Here is a 27,602-nt window from a genome sequence, read left to right on the forward strand (position 1 = left end):
GCCCGGGGGAGGCCGCGGCTGGGCGAGCGGCCCATCGCCATCAGCGCCCGCGGCGGCGCTCCGCGTGACGCCACGCCGGGAGGAGGTGCCGATTGGTCGGCGCGGCCCGGCGGCAATACGTGTCGGCCCGCGATTGGCCCATGGCGGAGCCGCGGCGGCGGCGCGCGCGGCGGTACCGCTTCGAGGAGGGTCCGGCGGCGCTGGCCGTGCGCGTGCCCGAGGTACCGGGGGCAGCCGGGGCACGGGGAACCGCGGGAACGCGCGGGACCCCGGCACAGCGCCTCGCCCCGTCTGTTGCAGGTGCTGCACTCGCAGTACGGCATGTACGTGTGGCCCTGCGCCGTGGTCCTGGCCCAGTACCTGTGGGCGCACAGGCGGAGCCTGCCCGGCAAGCGAGTGCTGGAGGTACTGCCCGCTCCCCGCCCGGCACCCCGTGTCGTGACCCGCGGCGCAAGCTCCGCCCGCGGGCTGCACGGACTTGCTGTGGTTTCAGATCGGTGCCGGTGTGAGTCTCCCCGGCGTGGTGGCCGCCAGGTGCGGTGCCCAGGTGATCCTGTCGGACAGCGAGGAGCTGCCCCAGTGCCTGCAGAGCTGCCGCAGCAGCTGCCTCATGAACCATCTGTCCCACGTGCCTGTCCTCGGCCTCACCTGGGGCCGCGTGTCGCCAGAACTGCTCTCTCTTGCCCCCATAGACATTATCTTAGGCTCAGATGTCTTTTTTGACCCCAAAGGTATGTTAATGCTCTCAAGTATCTTTGGCTTATGACTGCAAGGACTTTGTGTCCAAGCAGCACTGGGAATGGTGTCAGTAGATCAGGTGACACTGTGCTACTGACCTTGTTACTCAGGGGTAATTCTAGTTTAGAGCTGTCATAAATACAACTGAGGTGTGGGAGTAGAAGGTGGAATAATTAACTAAGTCCCTTCACGCCATGCTTCGGTCTCTCAGAGATACACAGTGCTTGCACTTATTTGGTAATCACCATTTCATGGAACCAGGCAGATTTATTCACACCTGGAATCCAGAGACTAACCCAGACTGCTTTATCTCCTTAAACTACACAGACTTTGAAGATATTCTGACTACAATCTACTTCTTGTTGGAGAAGAACCCACATGCTCAATTCTGGACAACTTACCAAGTCAGAAGGTACATTTTTACATATTTAAAACTCAAGTCTTACCTCCTGTCTCAGCTGTGGACGAGCATTAACTTTCTCTGTGGCACCACCACTCTGACTCAGAAAAGCTCCTTATTGTGAGTCAGGCTGCTATTTGCACAGTAAATCCTGGAGGTAACTATCTGAAAATAATCCAAGAACCACCAATTTGCTATTGAGTAGAAAACTGTTACAAACCCAGCTGTGTTGTACTGAAGTTTGGTGATGCCTGCTCGAGTTACTGTAGCAGTCATAACCCTGGGTTAGGTTTTCACACTGTTTCCTCCCCTCAGTGCTGACTGGTCTATCGAGGCTCTGCTCTACAAATGGAAACTGAAGAGCATCCGTGTTCCCTTGCATTCCTTTGGTGCAGACAAAGAGCACTTGGCCAGCTCGTCTCTGCCAGGAAGACACACCATTGAAATGATCATCATCTCACTAGCACAGTCAGATGGCACTTCAGTTTATTCCACTTCAGGTTTCAGTACAAGGTGATACTCAGCTGTTCGCTGTAGCACAGAGCTGCAGAGAACAGTCCTGTTTACAGCAAACCTCATGGATATTTTGGGGAAGCAGCAATTCTTAAAACATGCATTGTAAAAATAAAGCTGTTTGGTTTTCCAGCTATGGCTTTTGAGAAATTTGTATTCCTCCCCCAAGCCCGTGAAATAGTTCAGAGCCTCAATTCCATCACGTGAGCCACTACACAACACAGCTTAACCTGGAAATCCACAAGATCCAACCTAAATCCACAACTTCAGCTACGAAGAGGTAACTGCACTCTTTCAAAATAAAAAACCATCCCCATTAGATCCCTTTCCCTAGGACCAGGAATCCTTTGCAAAGATGCACATACAAAAGCCAACCCCCCTGTTTGTAAATGAGTGTGTGGAGACTGCGCTAACCTGGAACATACAAACTCGTCAGTTTGTAGAAAAGTACTTTTAATCCTCAACAAAGCCATACTGCCAGTGTTCAGATGTTTCCATTCCCATTTAACATACATGCATAAGATAAAACAAGGCATTACAATAACCCTTGACACAGGATGTTTGAAGTTACAAGTCGTTTGGTATCAAATCAAGAGAAATCATCACTGTAATGATCAGCCCCCATCAAGCAGCAGCCTGGTGAGCCAGGGCAAGCACACAGCAATGCAATTATTAGTACTGCTCAGTGTGGACTTCCCACAACACCATCCCAGGACCTGGCTGGTTCTGTGTTCATGGCCTGGTGTCTTACCACTTGCCACACAACATTGGGTTAGTCACAATACTAATTAAAGTTTGCCCACAGTACTTTAAAAGCAACCCCAGTGGATAAAATTTATAAGCAGTAGAATGCATTTGGTTACTATATAGAAGTTAAACATTGACAATATAATTGCAGAAATCTTTTCAAGCTAAAAATAAGCTGACCCAAGACATTAAGTTGAGAAAAGTTAACACAGAAAAAAAATGTTTAATATTAACTACAGAGACAGTGGGTATAGTACAGAATGTCTTAAGCAAAAGATACACCAATCAGTACTTACAAAGGAATGAACCATTTCTTTGCTTAACATTACAATTCTCATATGTAAGTTCATATATGTACGTTGGTAAGTTTTACCATTCTGGAAAAAATAAGGTGTGTATATCATCAGCTAGATGTGCTCACTGTATGCTCCATTTTTTTTACGCAAGGCCCGGGTGACTGGAAGTGCAGTTGTCAGGCATTTTAATTAACTGGACAGCCATTTGTTTCTGCACGACAAGGCATCGTTACACAGGAGCAATCAGGAGACAACAGGAAACAGCCAAGCACTCTGCACTGCAACACGCCACCTTAACAGCTAACCAGCATTACTCAACTGCTACACAACTGCGCCTAGTGCACAAAAATACATAAGAGAAGAGATTAGAATTGAGTCTGATAAAACAATCCTCGCAAATATCAACTGTCACCTGAAAAGATTTCTACCAATTTTGAATTTGAAGGTACTATTTTAAGTCAAAGTTGTTCTTTCTTTTAAAAAAAGCATTTACAGTAAGATTCAAGTCGAAGTTTTGTGGAAATTTATTTAAGGAATCAAGACAAAATTGAGAATACTTTTTGACAGTTAGCTATCAGCATATAATGGCTGCATGATTCCTCAGTATGTAACTGGAGGCAGCAAGTTACCATCAGTTTTAATTTCCAATAGAAGTCAGCACTATACAAACAAAAATGAAGTTTTACCTCAAATATCCAAGCCAATAATGAAATCGGTAGTCGTTCACTTCACTAAATTACAAGAAATTTGAATAACAGCAACAAAATGGCACATAAAATGTAAAATCTGCCACTTGAGGCGCAACTTAAACAAGTAAAAAGTTAGACAAAATGTTACAAAATAACCTTTTCAACAGCTGGTTGCTCGGCCAGGGTCTCTCCAATGGGCTGAAGACTCAAGCGATCTTTTCCCCCCAAAGGCGTCCTTTATGTGGGTTCTCATTTAGCTGAAGCATCTAGGTTTGAAGAGAGAAAAGTTCAGCCAGGTTTCTACCTTGTCTATTTTGGGTGTGGATGACTTCAGGGATACTTCTAGTTGTGTTTCAACTGGCTTTGACTAATTTAATTAAGCTGTAGGAATTTCCACAGTGTTCCACCTCCCCCCTTATGTTGCTTTACTTCAGAGGCCAAATGTAAGGTTCTGTCAAAATATTTAGTTACAAAGGACAATAAGCACCAGGCTGTAGATCAAGCCACCATTAACTTCAATTCAGCCTGTTCGACAATCAATTATTCAAAGTTCTATAAAACTTAAAAAAACTAATACTTCTTCATAAAGACTTAACTAAACTCTAAGTAGCATTCAAAACCGAAAACGTGACTAATTTTGCTACAATTATCTAACTCCAGAGCTAGCTCAGGCCCTTTCCTTTTAAAAAACAGGACCAAACAGTTTGAAGGGTTAAAGACACACTATCCTTTCCCCACCCGATGTATCCTTAGATGCCTCTTCAAGATGTCGACTTGAGGAAAAACTAGTTTCCGTGTTTTTCTCGTTGCAAGGAATTTGCCACTTTTCTAGGACAGTTATTACCTCCAGTCAGTACAACGGCCACTGAACCGATCTTCCGTTCTAAAAGGATAGTGTATCTTTAACAGTGTAAGACAAACCTGCTCCAACACTCGCCCACAGAAACTGGTCCCTGGAGGATCAGCCAAATCAGTTAAAATCTGCAATACTGGCCAATATTCTTTTAGCAAACAGGAGACCGCAGCTTTAAAGGGGAAAATGCAGATGTTGGATAAATACAGTAAGAAATAGTCATTTTCATCATAGGTTGCGTCTCATACAGTATTTTATTAAAACCAAGGCATTAATCTTGCAATAAAACATTTTCTCTGTTAAAAAAAAAATTTCTCCGTAGAAAACCCTTCAGTAATTATTTCCCTAAATCAATAACCAAAAAGCACTGCTCAAGAAAAAAAAAACCAAAACCAACAACTAACCATGTGCCCCACTAGGATTCACTTGGTTCAGGCTATTAATGTTCCAAGAACTACCCAACACCCCACCTAAGTGCTCTAATAAAGTAACATGCATCCTGTGCTGATCCCGAGGTACATTACCATGTTCCTAGGAGGATACAGCTCCTTCTTCTTCCGGAGACTTGGGAGGGCTCTTAGACCTGGATCTAGAATTGGATTCCCTCTTTGAGGCAGGGGGAGGGCTTCTAGATCTGGACCGGGATCTTGACCTGGACCGGGATCTGGAGACAGATGAGGACTTTGACTTGGATCTCCTGGCAGACCTGGACTTGGAGGTGGAGCGAGACCGAGAGCGTGTGCGAGACCGGGACTTGGATCGACTGTAGCGGGACCGACTGCGAGACCTAGAGCGGCTCCTGCTTCTAGATCGGCTGCGACGGCGTCTTCTAGGGCTAAAACATACCAGGAGGAAAGAGAAAAAGAAAAAAAAAAAAAAAAAAAGGCGCGTTAAAAGTTGCTCACGGGTGACGCACGGTTTCGAGCGAGTGCTGCGGGACAGGGAAGGCGGAACAGGACGCACGTGGGCAAGAAAATGAGTGTTACGAGGGCGCCATTGTTCAGAGCGAGTGGCCGGGGGCTAAATCTACGACAGGGCGAAACCCTCCCACTCCGAGGGAACCCCAAGTGCCTTTTCTAGTATACCTCTAGTAAACTCCTACTCCCCCTTCCCAACCCCGCCGCTAAACTCACTGGGAAAAGGACACAGAATCACAGATTAGGTCCGGTTGGGACCGCAGTGGGTCATTCGATCCAACCTTCCTGCTTAAGCAGGGCCGCCCTGGAGCACACGGCACGGAGATTTACGTCCAGGCGGTTCACTGAAAGAGACTTCACTACCTCTCTAGGCAACCAACACGAAAACAAACGGGCCCCGCTGCACAGGCGCATAGCTAAACTTCATCTTCTCATTTACTGCCCAAACTCCGCTGCCCGTTCCGCGGCACTCACCTGCGGCTGCGGCGGCCGTAGCCGCTGCTGCTGTACCGGCGGGGCGGCGGCCCGCGGCGGCTGTGGTGCGAGTCGGGCGGGCGGCCGTAGCGGGCCATCTGCACGCGGAGCTCCCGGCCGTCCAGCACCGCCCCGTCCATCGCGTCCATCGCGTCCTCAGCATCCCGCTTGTCGTGAAAGCGCACGAAGGCGAAGCCGCGGCTCTCCTTGGTGTAGCGGTCCCGGGGGATGTAGACGTCGCCCACGCGGCCGTATTTCTCAAAGACCCTCCGGAGCGTGTCCGGGGAGGTGCGGTAGGTTAGGTTGTCCACCTTGAGGGACGTCATGCCCTCCACGTCGGGCGGCGGGCGGCCGTAGCTCATGGTGGGCAGGAGCCCCTGAGGGGCGGCGGCGGCCGAAGAGAATAAACCTGAGGGGATGAGGGGGGTCAGCAGCCGGCGCGGCCCTGAGGGCGACGCGCCTCACACGGCGGGGCGAGTCCCAAAAGGAGGAGAGCTACAACGCACAGGGGAAAGCCGCGGGGTCCGTAAGGAGCAGCACCCACCTCAGGGTCCGAGGGGCGGCCCGAGGCCGGAGCGAAGTGCCAGGAGCGGCCGCCCCGTCCCGCCGCGACGAGGAAATGAGGGGGAACCGCCCGCGCGCGCGGCTTAACGCCACAAAATGGCCGGCGGCGCCCCGGAAGGGAACGCGGCACCGCCCCGCCCGCGGCTCCGCCAGAGCGACCCCCGATCCCTTTTTCCTTCTTCTCCCCGAGGTGGTCCCGGAGGAAGCGCGGGGAATCCGCCTCTAAATTAACAATTCGCCCCGCGGCTGGCAAGCGGCTGTGAAAACGGCGCCGCCGTGACCCGGAAGGGCTCGGTGGAGGCGGGGAAACTTTTGAACAATGTGTGTTGAAAACCGTATAAAAAACCCAAACAGTGATAATAACAATAAAAAAAATTAATTAGCGCAGAGCAGTGTGCGTGTGGGGAAGAGGGGTGAGGAACCCCCGTTGGGGGGGAAAAAAGCGATGGTGAAGGGAGTCGCTGTGGCGCGGGCGGGCGGGGACGGTTTAAAATGGCGGACGTGAGGGGAGAGCCGTGAGGGGAATGGGGCTGGCGCTCCGTGAGGGAACTGGCGCTTGGCCCGGGCTCTGTGAGGGTGGCTCTCCCGAGCAGCTGCTGTAGCAGCTCGGTGCTTATCCTGTCCCCGCTTCGCTTTGTGCCTGTGGCGGCTGTGAGGGGCCGGGCAGCCCGGAGCGGGCTCTCCTTCATCCCTGCGGGCAGCGGTGCCCGGGGAACCCTCATGGATCCGCGCTGCGGCCCGGGAGATCCCCGCCGGCTCCTCGGTGCCTGTGGGAGCTGAGCAGGGAAACATAAAACCCTGCTTACACCGGCCCGCTGTGGGAGTTCGTCCTGTGGCAGGAACAAGGGAGAATATTTACACAGCCCTTGTGTAAGGGTGACAGCTTCCCAGAGTGCAGGGAATTCCGTGAAAGCTGCTCCTAAAGTTGTTGCTCTGTCACTTCAGGCACTAATAAAACGCCCAGACTCAATTTCTGAACTGTAATACCTGGTTCTCACAACAACGTTAAAAGTTCCTACCCATCTGTTTCATAATACTATGTTAAGAATAGAAATGTGACTTTTGTACTGTTTAATCCGGTGACAATATTGGTATGAACAATTATTTCAGTGTAAGAATTCAAATTCTTAGTCTTACTATAATTGTGTTTAGTTGGAGGTGTTTGTTTTCGTTTGTTTTCTTTTTTGCACTGAAGAGGTATAAAAATAAGCAGTGACATTGATAGAAACCCAGAAGCAACAGTTTATTGCCTGCTGCAAATGACTTCAGAAATCTAATAAACTGGTACTGGTTTCACATTTGCTTCATGCTTGTTTTTTGTTTTTTTTTCCCAGAGAATTTTGATTTAAAAACTCTGTGTTTCATCTGCTGAAACCCCTTTTTAAAGGAGAAACTTGGAAGTTTATCTTTCCTGTGATTTCCCCAAAATGACAGAGGGAGTTTCCTGTGTCCCTTCCTCCCAGCTTCAGTCACTTCAAAACACGTTGCTGCTGTTGATACAGGATTTTTTCCAACACGCTAGCCCAGTTTGCTGGGCAGCAGGATGGAAGCTTGTGCTGGCACAAGGAGGAAAAGACATGAAAGGCATACTATCCCTAGAAGATCTTAAATCTCTATAAATTAATAATATTAAAAAGGAAGAAGAGAGCTTTTCTCCAGGTAAGACCCCTCACCTTGATATGTTGATTGGATCTTTGTAAAGCAGCCTCTGAATAATCACACTTTCTTCCACAAGTGAAAAATACACACAGTTTTGAAAAACATGCAAAAAATACTGTTTGGGAATTTAAAAAGCCTGCAATACATGTATTAAAAGTATAGCTGTATAGCTATTAAATAAATGTATAGATGTATAGTATAGCTGGGGTGTGGATTTTATTTCACAGAACTACAGGGACTACTAACTACTAATGTTGGAAGGGACAGGGCTGAGCAGAGGGGCAGGATCACTCCCTGACCTGCTGGAAATGCTCTTCCTAACACACCCCGGGACACCAGTGCCCTTCTTGTCCCTTCCCAGGCACAGTGCTGGTCACGGACAGCTCACTGTCCACCAGGACCCCTTCCAGGATGATTCCATGGTTCTGTAGTTGTATGGAGGTTTTATTTTTCGGTTTGGTTTGTGGGTTTTGTGTTTGTTTCTTTTTGTGTGCATGGGTTTTTATGGTCCCTTCCCCTTCCCCTTCCCCTTCCCCTTCCCCTTCCCCTTCCCTTCCCTTCCCTTCCCTTCCCTTCCCTTCCCTTCCCTTCCCTTCCCTTCTTTCTTCCCTTCTTCCCTTCTTGCCTTCTTCCCTTTCTTTCATCTTGCCAGGTGTTATTTAGTGGATAAAGATTTTACAATCCTTCAAAACTAGTACAAATCATTTAAATTTAAGGTCTGGGAGATTGTCCCAGCTCTCAGTAGAAAAGGGCTGCTTTCAGAAAACTGCATTTCCCATAGTGCACAAGGGCTCTCAGGGCTGGGTCAGCTGATTAAGACACTGAAATGTTCCTTATTTCCTGTGCAGTGCATGGAAATGACTAGTGGGTGTGAGTGGCTCATCTTTCCTTCGTCAGGTGATTGAGAGGCCGGGGATCACAATTCTGATTTCGGCAATGGCAAGAAGCTGAGCCGATTAACCTGCTGGATACTGGGAAAAGTGCTCCTCTGGGAGAAAGGGATGCCATGAAGTAACACCCTGCAGTCAGCCCTGTTATCTTCATGGGAACAGGTAGAGGAAATCTTGGGCTTTCCGTTTTGTACCAGACCTTTTTTTTTTAAAGTTACCGATTTTGTTGCACATTATTTAAGAGTTACCAGAATTCTTGATTAATTTATATTTTCTAGCAGCTAATAAGTAACCCTAAGTAATCATAATTTTCAAAGCTTTTTTTCTTTTAACAGAGGTTAAAAGGAAACTTTTAAAAGAAAAAAGAGTTTTTCCAGACTGAAGCGGAGGACTTGGGAAGGAAACACAAAATGTCTTCTGAAGGAAAAAAGCTTTTCAACATCATTATTTTGGGAGTCTCATTTATGTTTATATTCACTGCTTTCCAAACCTGTGGAAATATCGCGGTAGGCTTGACTTTCAAAATGTGCAACATTTCTATCTCAGTTATTTATCCTGGCTTGTCTTTTGTGTGCTCTAATGTGGCTTTTTTTAGGATTTTCAAATGTGTAAGATACTTTAATGTTTTGTCTTCTTTTGGTTTAGTGATTAATGTGTTTAACCAAATAATTATGCAGGTTATTTCTTAAAGATAGCATAGCTACATATAGAACTCTGCCTGATTACCTAGAAAGTAGAAAATTAATCTTGTAAAATGTTAGGACTTTAAAATACTGTCTGTTTTGACACTTGCAGTGTTGGACAATTGAATTACACTGAGCCTTGCATATTTTATATTCCATATTTTTTATAGTTCCTTTCAAAATATTCCCTAAGTTATTATTAACCATGCTATTATTAACTAGTTTTTCATAATCTTAACAAACTAGATATTGAGGGGGAGGATGAGGATAGCACCTGACAAATAGATTTCCACAATGGCTAAACTGCCAAGTCACCTTCCAGCTGAAGAAGTTATTTACTGCTTTGTAGTATCTCTTTGCAGAGCAAAAATTGAGCACAGCATAATCCAAATTTACTGTTACAATTTAAATTTTTAGACTCCTGCTACTGCCAGGCTTAGCCCTTTAACTTCCTGAGCTGCTTTCAGTATTATTAGTTCTGTGCCTGCAGGGCAGTTAGATTTCAACATCCCTCTTGAGCCCACAGGTCTTGCAGCTCTTTTTTTGCATGCAAGAAGAATCCTTGCTGGGTTCAGACAGATAAATGTCCTTCACTGCATTATAGAAATAACTGCTTGGGGTAGTTTTTGTAAGTCCTAGTGCAGTGTGATACTACATGTAAGCACTTTAGTAGAGCCCAGCAATCTCAGAGATCCTGCAATGCATTCAGCACCTCACTGAATTGGACTTTGTGAGCGTGCAGTCATGTAATTAATTGTCATGAAGGTCTTTACAAGTGACTTCCAGTCAGATCTGCCTGCCAGTCCACCTAACTACATGGTCTCATGATCACTAAAGCTGATTCAAGGGGAAAAAAAAGGAACAGAGAAATAACAGGAAGCTGAAAAGAATGGAAACTCTTAGCAGAGATTCGTAGTTAGGTCAAGTTGTTAAGAGTATTCTGAAACTTCTTTTTTCCACTGCTTTTAAAATTAACATAGTCATAGCTATCTACTTAAGAGAAGTCTTTAGTGAAACAAAAGTGTTGTAAAGTATTTTGAGGTCTCTTATGAAACCATGATTTAATCATAAAGTACTAATTTCTTCTTCAAACATACATGTTTCCCTGCCAAGTATCTCCTACATCTTTGTTGTGGAGGTGGTGTGAGTTGTAATTATTTGCAATTCTTTGAAGTACTTTGTAGAGTCTATTAATAAGTAATTCTAACGTTTGATACTGACTTCAAACCAATGCAGGTGTTCTCAAACTATGAGATAGATTCTAACATATTACAATGTATGATCTTCTCCCCACAGCAAACTGTTATCACGAATTTAAACAACACAGACTTTCATGGCAGTGGCTACACAAGGTAATTACACAGATTTTCTTCTTTCTTTGCTCCTTGCAGGGTGAACTTAGTTACAGTTTCATCCAGTAGAGAGACACTCTCAAGAGATTGCAGTGTTCTGCTGACTTCACAGCTTATTGGCACACTTAAAGCACTTTAAACAGGCTTCTCACACTCCTCCTCTGAATTTTTTCCAGTTGAACTACATATCTGGTTTGCCTGGTTTTTTTTTGTAGGGAGAAAAATCACCATCATCGCTTTCTCAGCATTTTACCTTAGGAGGCGAAGAAGGTGGAAATTTAAAAATAAATAAAGCTGCTAACTCAGGCCGTGGTTGTTTGCTCTTGTACATTCTGTGTTTGTGTAGGACAGGTGGTGTGGATCAGCTCTCAGGACATGTGAAAGGAGCAGTCAGAAAGAAGCAAAACCACAAAAAGGCATTCTCTTTGTTGTGCTGGTAGAGTCAAACTCGTCAGGCATGACCAGGGACCTTTTGAATGCCAAATTAATCTGTCATGTAGGAAAACCTGATTGCTGCTTTGAAAGGTTTACTGTCTTAAGTTAAAATAAAAATCCCACTGGCACAAAATATGTCTGTAAAATGTCTGTGATGTGTTTGGCAGATGAAAACCTCACTGATAGATAAATGAGGTTCCAGAACATTCTCCTCTAGACGTATAGGGTACCAAATACAATAACTGCTGTTCAGGCAGTATGACAAATGCATGCTGTAAATTACAAGGTGTGCTTGCCTGCAGTAGTTTGAGTCTCTATTCAGCAATCCAGAGAACACTGTACAATCCTCTATTCCCATGTGGAATGCAATGGGTGAAGGGAACAGAAAAAAGGAAATGTTTGACCATCAAAATTTTGCTGATAAATTATGTATGTACTTGACTGGATATTTTGAAATCCACTGATCACTGTTGAATCAGTTGCAGTGATGGCGTATATTTTAAGTATTTAATGATCTTTATTTTATTTTTGTAGCATGTCCATTATTTATGGTGTGTTGTCTGCATCAAATCTTATATCGCCTTCAGTGGTTGCAATAGTAGGACCTCAATTCTCCATGGTTGTTAGTGGCATGTTTTATAGGTAAGTATTAATTCTGAGCTTTTGCTTGCTTTCTTTGAAATATTTATTTCATTTTTTTTTTTTCCACAACTAAGGCTCTTGTGCCATACATGAAATTGTACTGGCTTAGAAAAGCATCTCACACAGATACTGCAGATGTGTAAGTGCTGAGTATTTCACTCTACTGGAAACAGCACATTTTTTTTCCACAGCGTTTCCAGACTTTGCTGACTGTGGAATTCAGGTTATGGCCTCAGATTAATGACTGTATAAAAAAATTCTATGTGCTTAGTAGGGTAAATAGATTTTTCACATAGAACCTAACCTGTTTTCCAACATCCCTTAGGTGAGAGTAGCTCATTTAGAAGCACCTAAGTGAGGTATCTGATTGTTGAAGAGCATTGTCCACTTTAAGTCAGTATTGAATAAACTGATCTGTTCTATTCTAGCCTATACATTGCAGTCTTTATCCAACCTGCTACATGGGCTTTCTACACTGCTTCTGTGTTTATTGGCATTGCAGCTGCTGGTAAGGATTGTTGCTGACTGTTTTTTATGAGATTTGAATATACCTTTAAAATATTTTTATTTCCTGAGCAATATATTGTGTCTGTTTCAGTCCTCTGGACAGCCCAGGGAAATTGCCTGACTGTAAATTCTGATGAAAACACCATTGGAAGGAACAGTGGAGTATTTTGGGCACTCCTACAGTTCAGGTAAGCTGTATTTCTTAACATTTTTTTTTGGTTGTCTACATACTCTGCTTTTTACATATTTTTATAAGGGGGAGACCGCATCCAGAAATACTCCTCTGGTGCCTTGCAGTCAGTGAAGTAGGAGGGAGAGTTGGAAGCAATGTTTTTATTGGTGATGTGCATTACAGAACAGGGAATTAAAGGAAGTTGGATATTGCAATCTCTGCTCTTGAGATGCTAAAAAAATACATTTCTGTTAGGGGAACATTTCAGGGATGTAACTGCAGTCTTGTTGATTGTGGTGGGCTGTGCCAGTTTATGTCTTTTAAAGAGGGAGAAGCTGGTTCTTGCTGCCAGGGTGAAGATACTGAAGTTAGACCTGGCAGTCAGAAGCCAGAAATGAAATCTTCTTGTTGATGACTCTCTGATACTAAACTCTGAGTGCTGCTTGACTAAAAGAGTCAACAAAAGGCTCAGCATCAAGAAGGGCAGTGAGAACAAGGCAGTGGTGCTGTGTTGTTGTGGCCATTAAGTGTTTTGTGCAGGGATAGTTATGCCTCTCATGAGAGTGTAATGCAATTAGGATATAGAGGAAAATAATACAATTATGCAAGAAGATAGAGCTGATGGCTTGAAGAGAGAATGAAAAGGTTGGGACTCTTTCCTGTGGAGGAACAGCAGCTGAGAGGATTAGACCTGTGTGTTACCCGAACATGAGAGCAGCAGGTGAGCTGAGTGTAGAACTGCTGCTCACCAAATGCTCCTGTGCTGTAACTTGGGTCACTTGGTGAGACTAAAGAGGACTGGTTTGAAGCAAATAAAGTGTTTTGTACTGTGGGTGTTTAAACTTCAGGAGCTTGTAGCCACAGGTGAGTGTAGAGTTGGATTGAGTCAGCAAGGTTGAAAAGGAATCAAACAAATTCATGGGAGACAAGTCCACAAATGGTTCCTGAAGGGAGAGTTCTCTTATCTCCTCTAATGCAGCAATTCTGAATATTGGGAGATAACCAGAGGAGGGAATTGCAGGAGTGCTTAGGCTGCTGAGCCTGCATTGCTAATGCTGCTGTGGGGATGGGAAACTGGACTGGGAGAACATCAGCCTGCACCAGGGACATGCTTGTGGTTCTAAAGTTTTCAGTTCCAGAATTTACACCTCACTATGTTATCAGAGTAGCAATTTCCACAAACACAACTAATTCTGTGTTTTACAGTGAGTTAAATGCATGGCTTAATATGAGGAAAATTTGCTCTAAAGCAGTTTTAGATCATTCATTCAGAATGACTGTTTTTTGGGAAACAGTAGTTACAGACACAGAATTTCCTTGAGCTGAAGCAATACTTCAGACAAGGCACATGCCCCTGCAAAGGAAGTATTACAAAATCACCTCTATAAATATGTTAACTTTCTAACCTACACCCTTCCAAAACTAGAAGCAACTTACATGCAGATTTCCTCATTTTTGCCACCACTTTGATTGATGAAAATGAATAGCCAGCATTATGGGGCAGAATGCTCAAATTTGTTTGAAGTTTTATATAGAAGAAGCTAGCATGGAGAGTGACTCATGTCTTTATTTCTTTCACAATTGCACAGCCTTGGGATTATTTTTTTTTAATAGAACAGTACTACTGTGATGCAGCAATCCTAATTTTTTAATAGAATGTCTCATTGACCTTTGTCCTTTTTATTTACAGCTTGTTTTTTGGAAATCTGTATATATACTTGGCTTGGCAAGGAAAAACTCACATATCAGGTGGGTACTGCTTGTTTATATGCCCAACCTTTAAGTGGAGTAGCATGAATAAACAGATGAAATAATGATCTCAGAAGTGGCTGGAGGCTTATACAATAGCAGATTCTTTTTTGCCCAATTTATTGTAGATAGTCTCTTTCTGGAGATTTTCCCCAATAGCTGCTCTGGGATTTTCCCTGTGCAGACACACTCGTGCCAAAACACACCTATTTGGCTGGATGTGTAATATTATTCCCAAGTAAGCTCCTGGTGTAGAGTGTTGTCCTAAAGCATATTGGAGATTGGTTAAGCTATGAAATAAAAGAAAATAAAGGAAACCCATCCCAGTTCACTTCATGGCTGCACTAATCATTGTGCTGGCACAAAGCAGTGTGTAGGAGGCAGAGGCTGAGATGGGGCAGTGGAGAAAGAACTTGCTCTTCCTTCATTTATGAAGACAAACTTCCTGATGGGATTGTAATTATTGCTGTAGGTTTTTTTTTCCATTTGATATTGGCAAAGAGCAGGAATTTGAGAAGAGTGGGCTTTTAAAATGTTTTTAAGCTGGATAGTGGTTGAGACTCTGCTTTTAAAGCAAAGATTTCTGTTAGCTGTTTAAGCCAGGCAAAGTATGGGGTGATATTCACTAAGAAAAATGCAATGGTGAAAATAGATTTTAATAACCAAAAATGAGCATTGCTGGGAAATCAATGTTCTGTAAACAAATAAGTTTGATTTTCCTGTTCTATAATGACTGATAATTTTCCTTATTTAGTCCTAAAGAGGAATATCTACTAGAATGGTCAATTCTTTTAACCTTTAACAGATGAGGGTAATTCTGCTCTAGTCAATCAGGAATAAGATCTTGACTTCTAAATGATAATTATCAGGCTTCACAAATAACAGAACAGAAACAACAGTCCACTTCTTGTTTCTGTTAGATCCTTCTTTTCAGGTTCTCCACAGACACAGGTTTGGTAGTGAAACACTGGCTAATTTTTAAAGGTCATCCTCTACATCCCCTCATCTGTAACACAAAGATTTAAGTGTTATTGGAAGTCCTGGAGACACTTTGAACCTGGAGGGTCTGAAATTCTGTGCATTCCAAGTTTAACTGCTCTGCTAACCATAGAATAGAGCAATTCACTATGAGGCAGTTCTGCTGTTACATTTTCCTCCAGCTTTACATGTGTTGAGATTCCTCTTTATTAAAAAAATGATATCAAAAGATTTAAAGGTTTAACAAAATTTAAAAATCCTTTTTTTCTATACATATAAAAATATTAGAGGCATTCTAGGTGTGAAGCACACTTTCTCTTTTTGGATCTGTGATCATACACAAGTTATTTTTAGAACAAGTTTGCGTTGCTGTTAAGCTGAAGGGGAAGTAAATATAGGTAATACCTTCAGGGTCATGCATTAGCTCAGTCACAAGTATATTCTGCTACTGGCTTTTTTCCCTGCTTGGTATTGGTAATTGGGAGTGACTGTTGTATTAGATATCTCTCTGCTCTGCCGCAGTAACAAAACTTGTCCAGCACAGTTCTCCCCTCCAGCTGCTGTGACAGTTTCTGAGGTTTTGGTGGTTTTAATGCCTTTGTAGTTTCTGAGCCTACAGTTTATGATGTCACGGTGCTCATGGTTCTGATGCTGGTCCAGAGCTTCTTTTAGAAATCTGAAGGGGTATGGGGCAGTTTATATCCACTCTGAATTATGTAAGTCTTCAAAGATGTACTTTCTTCTGCTAATAATTTATGCACTTCCTTTAATTGGCTGCTCCTTGGTCATAGCCTTTGCATGGCAGAAAATGCGAGGGACCCTCTTTAATTTGCCGATATTTAATTAGCACCATAAAACTGAGACAGGAGTTTGCCAGCAGCTCCGTGTGGAAGGTAAGCTAGCAAATTAGTGTGTGTTGAACACTGTAGTATGTCTGTGTTAGTTGTTTGAAGGTAGCTGGATGGGTTTGAATCGTTTCTGCACATCTGGTTATGGCTCTTGTTTGTTTTTCCACAGAGAGCGATCGCAGAACTGTCTTCATTGCTCTGACTGTTATCAGTCTTGTGGGCACAGTTCTGTTCTTTCTGATTAGGAAACAAGAGGACACAAAAGCTCCAGGGGATGATGATTCCACTAATGAAATCCTGGGGGAGAGCTCGTAAGTGTTGATGGCAATAACATGTTGTCACATCTCCTCGTTTGCGCTCCTGCTCCACAGAGGAGCATTGTGCATTCACTTCCCCTCTGTGCTGGAAACGTGAATATTATCAACAACCTGTAGGATGCACAGATTTAATAGAAAAGTGTCTGTATTTTAACAATGAGAATAAATGAGAAATAGTGTTCTTGATATGGAATATTCTCAAGGGTGAAGTGCAGCACTGCTCATGAAGTTTTTCCTTTGATAAGCAAGTGCCTTGCAAGAGATACCCCTTACCTCTTCTCCACTAATTATTATTAAACACTTTTATAGTTTATCTTGCCCTCATCAGCCCAGTTGAAAGGCTGGAATAGGCAGAAAGGACTCCTTTTTTGTAGATTGTTTTACAAACTGGAGCATGTTTTTCCTGTCTTCTCTAAATATATATGCCATGCTGATAAATACATTAGAAATGCACAGTTACACAGAGTCAATGGAGTTTTGCCTGAGGCATCAGCTTAAATATTTTTGCTTTATTTAAAGAAGAATGAAAATGTTAGAAAAACATCAGTAAGTATGCCTGTGGAAAAAAATGTTGAAAGCTAAAAACATTCAAAAGAAAGATTCTGTTAAGCAGGCATTCACTAGAGAAGACAGGAAATAAATTTTGTGGTTACTTTAGATATCAGAAACTTCTAAAAATACATTGGCATATTCCAGCATACAGCTCTGGGCTAGAAAATGTACAGAAGGTTTGAAAAATGAAGGTGCCTTCCAGCACAGCAATAGAGTGTGGCTGTTCTTTGTCCGTTTTGACCAAAATTACAAAAGTAATTTGTTTACCCAGGTCTGCAGGAAACAAAATGATGAGAGCAGTGGCTGCCTTCAGTAAGTACAATTCACATAAGAGTTGCTTCTGCAAAGCCTGGTATCTCCTCTCCAGCCCTCTGTGTTTGTGCTGGTGATGTGATCATGTACAAATCACTCAATCACAGACCTGTGTAGTCCAGGAGAGACTCAGAGTGTTCCTCCTTTGATGTGCTTACAGATCCAAACTGCTTTACAACAGCTTCCTTGTACAGAGGAGTGCAAAAGGAGCAGGTTACAGCTTGGGAAAGGCAGAGTGAGATTGAAAAATAAAAATCAGCTAACATAACAGGATAAAAAGAACTCACATGTTGTTTGATGTTGTCACCAGTTGATACCAGTTAACAATTTAGAGCTGAAGCATCTGCAGTTTCCTTTGAAGCTTGATGTGTTCTGCCTGAGACTGTTGAGTTTGTTTAGAGAATGTGGAGATCTTCACTGAAAATTCATTTGTCCTTTCAGGAAACAATTGCCATGAACTGAGAATACAAAAATACAGTGAGCAGAAAATTGTCTGATAATTGAAAACTGTGTATCTCCTCTTTAATATTTCCACCATTGCTTTTCTTACAAAAAATTATATTTGGATGGCACATTCCTTCTAGGTTGCAGATTGGGGTTGGCTTATTTAGCATTCTACTGTAATAAACAGTAAATAAAACTTTAATATACAGCTCATATAATTTTAACCAATGTTTGCTTGAAGCAAAGAGCAAAAGCAAGTGTAGATTATTTCAGTGGTGTTATCAGAAGTTTTATTAATTTTCTTTATTATTTCTTTGCAGAGAAATCTATTACACTGAGCTTCACCAAAGAGATGATGCTTCTCAGTGTTACAACAGCCTACACAGGTATTCACCATGGAGCTGTGCCAGGGCATTGCTTGGGATTTTAACCCCAAACTGGAATTTTAACCCATATCTCAGCAAATATTACTTGGATATTTTAATTAATTTTGCGTTACTCATGACATTTCTCTGTCCTGGGAAATGTTTCTGTATAGGAGGAGGGGTGCACCTAAATCTTCTGGGTCCCAAAGGGTGGGTTAGGCAAAATATACAGAGCTGGCTTTTATGGGATTTGATATTGCACTTATCAGTAGTTTGTAGATTGTTTAATGCAGTTGTATTGCATTTGCATAAAAGGAATGTTTGTACATCACACCTTCATTAAGGGAGATTCCCAATGCTCTTCATTTTTGTCTTGGTTCTACTGGGAACAAGTTTAGCCATTTTCAAAAGTTAATCACCATATTGGTGATTCTTCCACAAAAAATACTATAAAATCCTTGAATTGTTTCTTTGGAGGGGCATTTCTTGCTCTTTTTTTAGATTCAGATGAAGTTTTGTTCAGGATCAAATTAGTTTTTTATTTTAAATAAATGCCCTTTCAGTACTTAAGATCTGAGTCACTGTTACAAAAAATTATTGTTATGTGAAAAGAAAAACTTAGATGTGAACAAAATATGAACGCAGCAGTTTACAGTCAGCTCCTGGTAGAGAAATAGCAACAGCAGCTCTGGAGTTGGGTTATTTCAGCCACTAATCTGAGGTACTTCACAGCATCTCCAGTGTTGTGGTAACCCAGATTAACTCACCTGAATTCCCCTGACAGGTTTAATGCAGTGGGAATGTGGAGCAAGATAACAAGGGAATGGAGTCAGTCCGGTTTTGCCTGAATATCCTGAAATTTGGTTTTTCAGGTGGCATAAAAATAAATCAGTCCAGACTGGGGAAAAAATATCTGCTGCCATCTTCTGGATTCGGGTCGGTGTTGCCACTTTATATAGGAAAGCAGAAAATTCCATAAGGCCAACAAGGGCTTTTATTCCAAAATTGCTGGTCAAGTTGTGGTGCTTCAAGTGCTCTCCTGTTTTTGAAGCCATGCAGTTTATCCAATCAGTCCAGGATGTGCTGTACCAGAGTTTGGCTGTAGCAAAAGGCCGAGGATATAAATTAGAAAGTTTTATTTTGAGCTGTTTTTCTCTGTTTAAACATAACATTTTGCATTGTTTTGAACACATTTTTTTATTGAGTTGGTATTTTTATGGTGATGGTCATGTTAGCTGGACTCAGTGGTGTCATCTTGCCTCACACTAATGGCAATGGGAAGAAACAAGGATTTTAAACATAGCAATTGTTCTTTCTCAGCTTGAATTCCTTATGTATGTATGTATAGAAAATTTCATTTTAGGATTCTTAGCTGCTTATTGGTATTTGGGGATGCAGGGACTTTTAGGAATGCCATAACTTGCGGGGTGTGTGGAAAATCTTACACTGAAATTGTGCTGTATTTTTTCAGTTATTTCAAATGTTATTTCACATTGGATGAAATCCCAAAGTTCCTGAAAAATAGAAATATAAGCTCTATAAAGGGGTTATGTCAGCAGTAGCAGCATTGAACCTGAGTGCCTGTGACACAATTAGTGTCACTTTTCTCTAATGTGGCTTTTGTAAACTGGTATAGAAGAATATAAAAATTACATAGTTTAAAATTCCCTCTTTGCTTCTATTACCCATACCTCATTTAAATATGTGATTGGAAAGATACCTGAGAGGAAAACAGCCTTTAGACATAATGATTTTTTAATTATTTTTATGAAAGTTCATCTGTTGATTCTGTTTGGTTTCCCTCCAAGGTTTGGTGTTAACATTCTTTTCTGGAGTGTATGGAACCTGCATTGGTGCTGTGAATAGGTTTGGCAGTGAAGAGAAAAGCCTGATTGGTCTCTCTGGTATTTTTACTGGTGTTGGAGAAATCTTGGGTGAGTCTAAATTTGCTACCTTTTGACAAAAAAACCCAGGATTAGGTTGATGTAGTTATTCAAAATGTTTTCTGGGGGTTTTTTGTATTTAACTCAGTAGTGTGTTTTGAGCTTCCAAGAATGATTATGTGAATAAAAAATGAAATAGTAGCAATATAACTGGCACTATGGTTCCTTACTGCACTGTGAATTTTACCTTACACTCTGTAAAGTGGATGTAGACCAATATATGATGCCTATGAATTCTAATATTCTGCATTCTCTTTGCATTTATGTGGAGAAGTACAGAAGACTTAAAATGTGAGAAACACTGGGCTGCAGTGTTCTTAGGGAATCGACACCATTTTGCTATTTTAAATGCTGTTTTGAAATAGTATTATGTTTGCATTTTTATTACTTCTTGAGTGATATAACTTTTAAATTTTTTGAGTAAATGGTTACACTAAGGATTTCTTTCTTTGAAACGTTTGTCTGTGTTAAATGAGATGTGATATTTAAATAAATTTGGGTACAGGTAATGTTCATTAAGCAAATACTGCTTTTTCTTCTGTTTTCTCAAGTACTGTGGTGTTTGACAAAAAACCACTGTTCATTAGCAGCTCATATCCATTGAGCTGCATGTTTTTGCAATTAAGAGCTGAGCACAAGGCTGTCCATTTTCACTTAGTGCTGTTGCAATACTGAAGGAAACTGGCTGCTGATTAAATACTTTCTAAAAGGTGAAATGTCTTCATCAGCAACCATCTCATCAATCTCCTTCCCCATTTCCCTGCAAACTCCTTGGGGCTGTTTGCATGTCAGTCAGTCTTTGTTAACAAACAATATAGGGACGTTTATAATTTAAATTGTCAGTATTTAAATCTCCACTTCTGGTTCAATTCTCTCCTCTTTCCTGCTCCTGCAGGTGGAGGAGTCTTTGGCTTGCTGAGCAAGAGGAGTCGCTCTGGCAGGAACCCCGTGGTGCTGCTGGGCATCCTTGTCCACTTCATAGCCTTTTATTTAATTTTCTTCAACATGCCAAATGATGCCCCCATTGCTCCTATGGAAGGAACAGATCAAGTTGCTTATATGATTCCAAGGTATGTGAGATTTTTTTCCTTCGGCTGCTGTAACTCAGGATGTGCATAAACAGCTTGTTTCTCTGCAGAAAACTCCTTGAAGTCTTTTTTCTGTGTAGTGACTAAGTCCCTAGAAAAAGCTTTCAGGAATTCTGTTTTTATTAAAGGTAGCTATTCCACCAGTGTGCACCCAATTTAGTAACTTGAATGGCATAAGAATAAAAAGCCTGGGGATGAATAATAGCAGTTGTGTCACTTGACAACTGATGTTTCTGACATGTAGCACAATAGCAAGACCAGCAACTATTGTAGTAGGTGTTAAGAATTCCGTTTATTTTAAAACAGTCTTGGGCTCAGTTTTGCATCAGGGAGCACCAGCCTTGCCCTGTTGCACTGGTTTCCAAAGTCTTCTGGTGCTTATTGTCAAATTCCACTTGGTCTAACTGCAGCCTGTCCCTTCCAGCACTCAATGTTTGGGGGAGGAATACAGAAAGCTTTCTTATCTCATCGTGACAACTTTCTTTTGGGGTGTATTTTTGCCAGTTTGTGTGAAAATCCTGTATTGTCAGTTTTGCAGACCCAGCTGCCAACTTGCAATTCTAAGCATTTGTGCCTGTGCAGGTGACTGATCTTAGCTGGAGTATTTTTCTGCAAAATGAATTGGTGTTTCACAAATATTCCTGCAGATTTTGTGAAGTCACTGTGTGCCTCAGCTTTTAATCACTGCTGTGTGGGCTTTGTGGCTCCAAGCACCAAAATGAGTTCTTTTAGTGATTCTAATTCAGTGTAGAATTGACTGCAGGTAACAGTAACAAAAGGCTTGGCATTGAAGAAATTAAAGCTGATGAAATGACTCTTTTTGCCAAGCCAGGCATTCCCAATTCTTTTCTAGTGAAATTAAAAGTGTGATAACTTTCTTCCATTCTCAGCTTCCAAATAAGTCTGCCAGAAATGGTTTATAGATCTGTGAGCTGTTTGAATGAATGGCTTTAAATTGCAATTGCTTTCTCCTTCAGCAAAGAGGTGGCCATGCTCTGCAGCTTCCTGCTGGGGCTGGGAGACAGCTGCTTCAACACCCAGCTCCTCAGTATTTTGGGATTCCTGTATTCAGAGGACAGTGCTCCTGCCTTTGCCATCTTCAAGTTTGTTCAGGTATTACCTAATGCAGCCTTTTGGAAGTAGAACTGTTGGGATGTTACTGAAATACTGGTTTGGGCTTTTTACTGAGCAGAGAAAAATGGTTCTGCAAATTATTTCATCCTGAATTTTGATGTCAAATAGTTTTGTGATGCTGGCAACAGTTTCCTGGCCTGTGATCTTAAAGCTTTGTCTGTGTTGTTTCTAGACAGAGTGGTTTGAAATAGCAGAGATTTTGGTAGAGTTTTTACCAGTTTGGAATACCAGCTTGCAATGCTACAAACACTTTAGAGTTTGGTGTTCATTTTCTACAGTTGAACACTGTTTAAATAACAAGTAAAAATTAAATCTGTTGTGGGACATGCCAAGACATATGTTGAGGTATAATGAAGCCTTAAGATTGTTTGTCTACTACAAAACCATTCTGAGAGCTTCATATTAAACTGTGTCTCTGTCAGTTGGATAATCCTTCTGTAGTAGCACCAGCCTGGAAATCTCCACTAATAATCTTTTCCCTTTGTTTTTCCCCTCAGTCCATCTGTGCTGCAGTTGCCTATTTCTACAGCAACTACTTCCTCCTGCAGTGGCAGCTCCTGATCATGGTGATCGTGGGTTTCTTTGGAACAATCACCTTCTTCACAGTGGAGTGGGGAGCAGCAGCAGCTCTTGCTGCCCGTGGCTCAGACTACAGCAGCATCTGATCCCCGTGCCAGGCCTGCTCTGACAGCAAAAATCAGCACAGGCATGATTTTTGGGAAGTGTGAAAAGGTGAAAGAGGTCGAGTTTGCTGCAGAGGTTGAAATGGAGGAAGCTGCTACTTCAGCCCAACTGAATGTGAAACAGGAGGGAAAAAATGCCACATTTGAAAGGCTTTTCTTCCTTGCTTTGATCGACTGAGCGTGGTGGATGTGTTGTTAAAAATCTGGTATTGGAAATGGAAGGAGATGTAGGGATCCATGTATTGAACAACTCTCTTCTGAGATGTCCCTTTCAGAATGTAATTGCCTAATTTCACTCTGCCATGCACTACAGAATTAGGTTGGGGTTTTGTCCCTTAAATTATTTTTCCTATATTCTAGTTCTGCAGACATTTGAATTCCTGTATTGAATGAGTGATATTTTTATAAAGTAGATTATATTGCAGATCGTGTCTGCACAGCTGAGAAATCGATTTGGCATTGAATTTTTCAACAATTAGATGTGAGGAAGTATTTCTGTGGGAAATGTTGCCTTATTCTGTATCACTCAGCTCCTTGTTTCCCAACTATTTGTTTATTAATCTATTTCATGTGCCTACATTGTCAGATCCGTGGAGGTTTTCTGTTTGTTTTTTCTTCTGTTTTTGGCTTTCTTGGTTTTGGTGTTTTTAATTTTTTTGTAAGTCAATCAGGTTATAGTATGACATGAAAGATTTGACAAGAATTTGAAGAAATCACCTTTGGCCATCTTAAGGATTAGATCCAAAGGCCTATGAAATATTGATGATGGAAAGCAGCCTCTGGCTCAGCATCTCAGAATTGAACTGTGTTGGGAAAGGTGCTGGAACTTCTTCAGGGTAGTGCTAGATTAAGAAACCAAAATCCATGGAGGACCATAATTCATGGCTCCCCTCCCAGAATCCCAAATAGTTCTTTTGAGTTCAATGCATTTTCATCATAAAATGTTGAAAATCTGTGATAGGAGCACTAAGATAACTTTTAAAAGTGGTAATAGCCTCAGAATGTGAACTGTCAGGATAATATTGCAGAGTTCATTCTACTGCATAAGCTGAAACACTTGCCCTAAAACGTTTTATTCAGTCTGTTTTGGGGAAATTGTACCAAATATGAAAGCAAGGTTACTAGCATAGTACCTAAATTTTAATCCAGAACTGTTACAGATGATAAAACAAGTAGTGAGTGCAGCTCACCTTGACTCTATCTGCCTCCATGACTCTGAAGCACTTGCAGTTATGTTTGTCTGGTGGGCAGAGAGCAGGCAGGGAACACTGAGAAGGTGTTTTTAGACACTCCACGGAGATATTTTTAGAAAAGCACTGTTCACCAACCTTTTTTTATGCACAGTCAGAATGTTAATGTCTTCCCCTTAAAGACAAGTTAAATAAACCTCGACTGGTTACGTGTCAGTAGCTCCCACGTGTTGTAGCTGTGTTGTGCTCCCAAGGTTAACCCTGGGCAGGGAGAATGGCATCTCCTGTGACATTTGCTGTCACTTTTGCTCTCCAGGAGCAGCGTCACAACTCCCGTGCAGCACAGCCCTCGTTGTGGCAGCAAAACAGCCGAGGGGGATCGTTTTACAAGGATACAGAAAGGGATCTTTAAATTCACTGCAGGTTTTTCTCTGGGAGACCAGCAAGGTGTTAATGGGGGGATGAGAGGGCAGCAGAACATCCAGCGAGCAGAGAAATCTGGGAGGACAAGCAGGAGAGAGAGGCTGTGTGAATTCCCAGGAGATTCAATGAATGATGTAAAAGAGAATGAGGCAGAGCACGGATTTGAGTGAGGGGTTACCGAAGCCATTCCAATTTGTCAGGCAGCCTGAAAAAGCATTCAGTGTTCAATCAATATGTGATTAATGGGACCAGCAGCACTGCAAAGCCACTCACTCCTGTTAGCCTGCAGTTTGAAGCACACTATTTTTATATACTGAGCACTACAAAGGTGTAGATTAAAGGATGCTGCCAGTGATTAAAATTCTCTTGTTGCTACACACTTATGTTTTCTCCAGAGTACCAAAAGGGATAAAGAGCTGCTTTTCAGATGGGGAATTACTGATTTATTTTTTTTCTTCCAAACTCTTTATGGAACCTGTTCTCCCCTCCACAGAAGACATGAAAGTTCACCAGGAGCACTTTTGTCTTGCAGCATATTTGGGGAAAAAATGGTCCTTGGGTCTTGTGTTGATGGGTAACTTATAAGTGCTTTTTAAACAATGCCATTTAATTGTAAGTGGGTTATAGCTCTCATGAGGTTGCCTTTTAAATGGATCCCTTTTAATGATGAACTTCTGTGATATTCATTTGCCATATAAGAATTATATGAACGATTTTATTAGAAATTAAAGAAAATTGCCAAGTTCATGTAGTTTCCAAAAGCATTTTGAAGCCAACTTGGAGGGATACTAATGAACAAGGACTTGTGGGTTTTCAGTACCTCTGTGAATCTGATGCTTTATTTTTTTTTCTTTTTCTATATTCTGATCTGACTCAGCATCAGATAATCTTAGAAGGCTGCTCAGAACTATTTATAGGGTCATTAAAGGGAAGTATGATTGCTCTGTGACAAGTTTTAGAAGAAATCATGACATTTTCAAAGCTGCATCATGGATAGCTATTCTTTTTAACTATATAAGTATTGCTTTTGACATTTGATCTGAAGAGAGAGGCCTCAGTTATTCAGGCTGCTGCTGACATATGATTGCTTTTCACTTATTCATATTTCTTTGATTTGCCAAGAGGTGAAAAATCCTCCCAAATATACACAATTGTGAGTTTGGTTGAAATTTTTGGCATAGCAACATAAAGAATAGCAACACTGATGTCCCTTTATGATTCCATCTCTTAATCTCAGCATTTTAATTATCAGCATTTACCAACCATGAGGCTGCACTCCCTTCATTTCACCTCAGTGGCCTTTGAACAATTTCATGTTAATCTGAATTGGGAGCTCACTGTTAATTTAAGTGGGATTTCAAAAAAAGGCTTTTGCTTTATCCGTGGGTTTGTTTTATATTAGAGATTTTATCTTTATAAGCAAAATTATGCATTAAGTTGCTTTGGTTTATTAAAAAGTCCTCTCTCATTTTTTTCTTCTTCATTCCTTTAGGGTGTTACTAAGGTTTAATATCTTGACATATCACATCCCCAGGTTTTTCAGACAAATGCTGAAGAGGAAATGAAAACTGATTTTCTCTACAATTGAGTGCCAAAAAAGCTGCTACAAATTAGTCTTTAATGAATATCATATAAACATATCTATAGTTTTGTCTTGCCCGTTGGTTTTCACTTTGATACATGAATGCATGGACTGAGAATTTCTACAACTGTATACTTGGTTCATAATTAATGATGCATTTTTAACTCTGTTGTGTTAATTTCATTAGGTACAATCTATGTTATCAATTTGAGATAAGAAAGAGAACCATTTATTCTTTTTTTTTTTTTACTAATTCTAATCTATAATTTTCTGCAGGTCTTGCTAAACTGTGGTTTTGTGGACTCCAACCTAAGTGCCAGTAATTAATGCTACAGAGGTGCCCCTGTTGAGGAGGGGTGTGTGAACAGACCAATAAATATGGTATTTTAGGGCAAACATTCATTTTTTGCTGTCAGTGTAAATAGGAAACAATGTTCAGCACCATGCCAGGAGACACAATACCCACCTTGGACTCAAATTGTGCCAGTGGGTTAGTAAAGACACAGCCTTACAATCACAACCATTAATTTTCCTAGTGAAGTGTGGTTTTGAAGGCTTTATCCACACCTCTCTTGGCCTTGTAGCCCCACTAATGTTAATTGAGCAGCAGTTAATACCATGTTTTCCTTGATCCCTGTCTAACATGCAGGCAAAAGTAATAAAAGATGGGATAATTTAGAGATGGAGCTGAATTGGGAAGTTTGCTGCTTTACAAGGACCTTGCCCTTCTGATATGACCATGCTGGTTCAGAAGGAAGATTGAGACTGGATTTTCATGGATTGTGATTTACATGGATAAATTCAGAATGGTGCCTTGATAAGTTTAACCTCAGAGGTTGCGTTAGTACCACAGAGAAGCACCAGTAAGAGTGGGGAAAACATCCCTAAAACATCCCTTTACTCCAATAAAGAGCAAATCTGGAAGTGAGAATTACTCTCAGTGGGCACATGAAGGGGGTGCTTTGTTCAACTGAGTTTGTGCATTTGAAAATTGAGATTTCTATTTACTTCTCGGCTGTCGAGTGTCTTCCTCCAAGCTCTCCCTTCTCTCTTGTTTACCTTTTGACACCGTGCTGGAGTCTAAATGATTGAAACTTTTTTACCTTCCTGAAAGGTGTCCTTGGGTTTGAATTGGTAGTAATTGAGAGCAGGCTCACCAAGTGATTATCCCTGATGGAAACGCAGATTTCAAGTGAGTGTACTGACTCTTCCTTTCATGGTCACAACCACGCAAATAAAAGCGAATTACAGACTTTTTGTTAATAGGCTCGTTAAGCTGTCGGAATTGCTCTTGTCACTGTTTTCAACAGTCGTGCCAGAGGCTTTGGGAGACACAGTGTGAACTGATGGCTCCTGGAAGTGCTTTGTAAGAGCCTAGGGAAGAGCTTTGTAAGAGCTTAGGGAAATGAGAGTGTCTGGTTTAGTGCTAAGTAGTCCTTTGGAAATGCTTCGTTCTGGTCTAG

The 27,602-nt window shown here is 41.7% G+C and overlaps 3 protein-coding genes across 8 annotated transcripts; 2 read left to right on the forward strand and 1 right to left on the reverse strand.

Moving 5' to 3' along the window:
• Positions 1-4: 4 nt before the first annotated feature.
• On the forward strand, positions 5-1,783 carry METTL23 (methyltransferase 23, arginine). The gene is made up of 5 exons (XM_085077862.1): positions 5-221; positions 301-405; positions 494-731; positions 1,066-1,150; positions 1,454-1,783. Exons 1-5 carry the CDS (start codon positions 141-143, stop codon positions 1,653-1,655), a joined length of 711 nt encoding a protein of 236 aa, XP_084933988.1. The 5' UTR covers positions 5-140; the 3' UTR covers positions 1,656-1,783.
• Positions 1,784-2,087: 304 nt separating this feature from the next.
• Positions 2,088-6,461, reverse strand: SRSF2 (serine and arginine rich splicing factor 2). 6 transcript variants are annotated; one of them, XR_014855614.1, is made up of 5 exons: positions 6,172-6,461; positions 5,628-6,036; positions 4,761-5,071; positions 4,305-4,408; positions 2,088-3,649 (listed from the first exon to the last, which is right to left on the reverse strand). XR_014855614.1 is itself a non-coding variant. In XM_085077863.1 (4 exons), the coding sequence occupies exons 2-3, from the start codon at positions 5,987-5,989 to the stop codon at positions 4,768-4,770; spliced, it is 666 nt and encodes a 221-aa protein (XP_084933989.1). In that variant the 5' UTR covers positions 5,990-6,036; positions 6,172-6,461; the 3' UTR covers positions 2,088-4,408; positions 4,761-4,767. The 6 variants fall into 6 exon arrangements, 2 of the variants coding, with proteins under 2 accessions (XP_084933989.1, XP_084933990.1); XR_014855615.1 differs by having other exon boundaries at positions 2,088-3,029; positions 3,540-3,649; positions 4,305-5,071; positions 6,172-6,459; XR_014855616.1 differs by lacking the exon at positions 4,305-4,408 and having other exon boundaries at positions 2,088-3,029; positions 3,540-3,649; positions 6,172-6,458.
• Positions 6,462-7,614: 1,153 nt separating this feature from the next.
• On the forward strand, positions 7,615-27,402 carry MFSD11 (major facilitator superfamily domain containing 11). The gene is made up of 15 exons (XM_085077865.1): positions 7,615-7,850; positions 8,699-8,902; positions 9,076-9,246; positions 10,720-10,775; positions 11,745-11,852; positions 12,281-12,360; positions 12,451-12,547; positions 14,222-14,280; positions 16,276-16,417; positions 17,247-17,287; positions 18,052-18,117; positions 19,905-20,030; positions 20,935-21,109; positions 22,105-22,240; positions 22,759-27,402. The coding sequence occupies exons 3-15, from the start codon at positions 9,151-9,153 to the stop codon at positions 22,924-22,926; spliced, it is 1,350 nt and encodes a 449-aa protein (XP_084933991.1). The 5' UTR covers positions 7,615-7,850; positions 8,699-8,902; positions 9,076-9,150; the 3' UTR covers positions 22,927-27,402.
• Positions 27,403-27,602: the final 200 nt, after the last annotated feature.

Source organism: Lichenostomus cassidix, chromosome 18 (genome assembly GCF_008360975.1).
Source record: "Lichenostomus cassidix isolate B80296 chromosome 18, HeHo_3.0, whole genome shotgun sequence".
Taxonomy (NCBI): Eukaryota; Metazoa; Chordata; class Aves; order Passeriformes; family Meliphagidae; genus Lichenostomus; species Lichenostomus cassidix.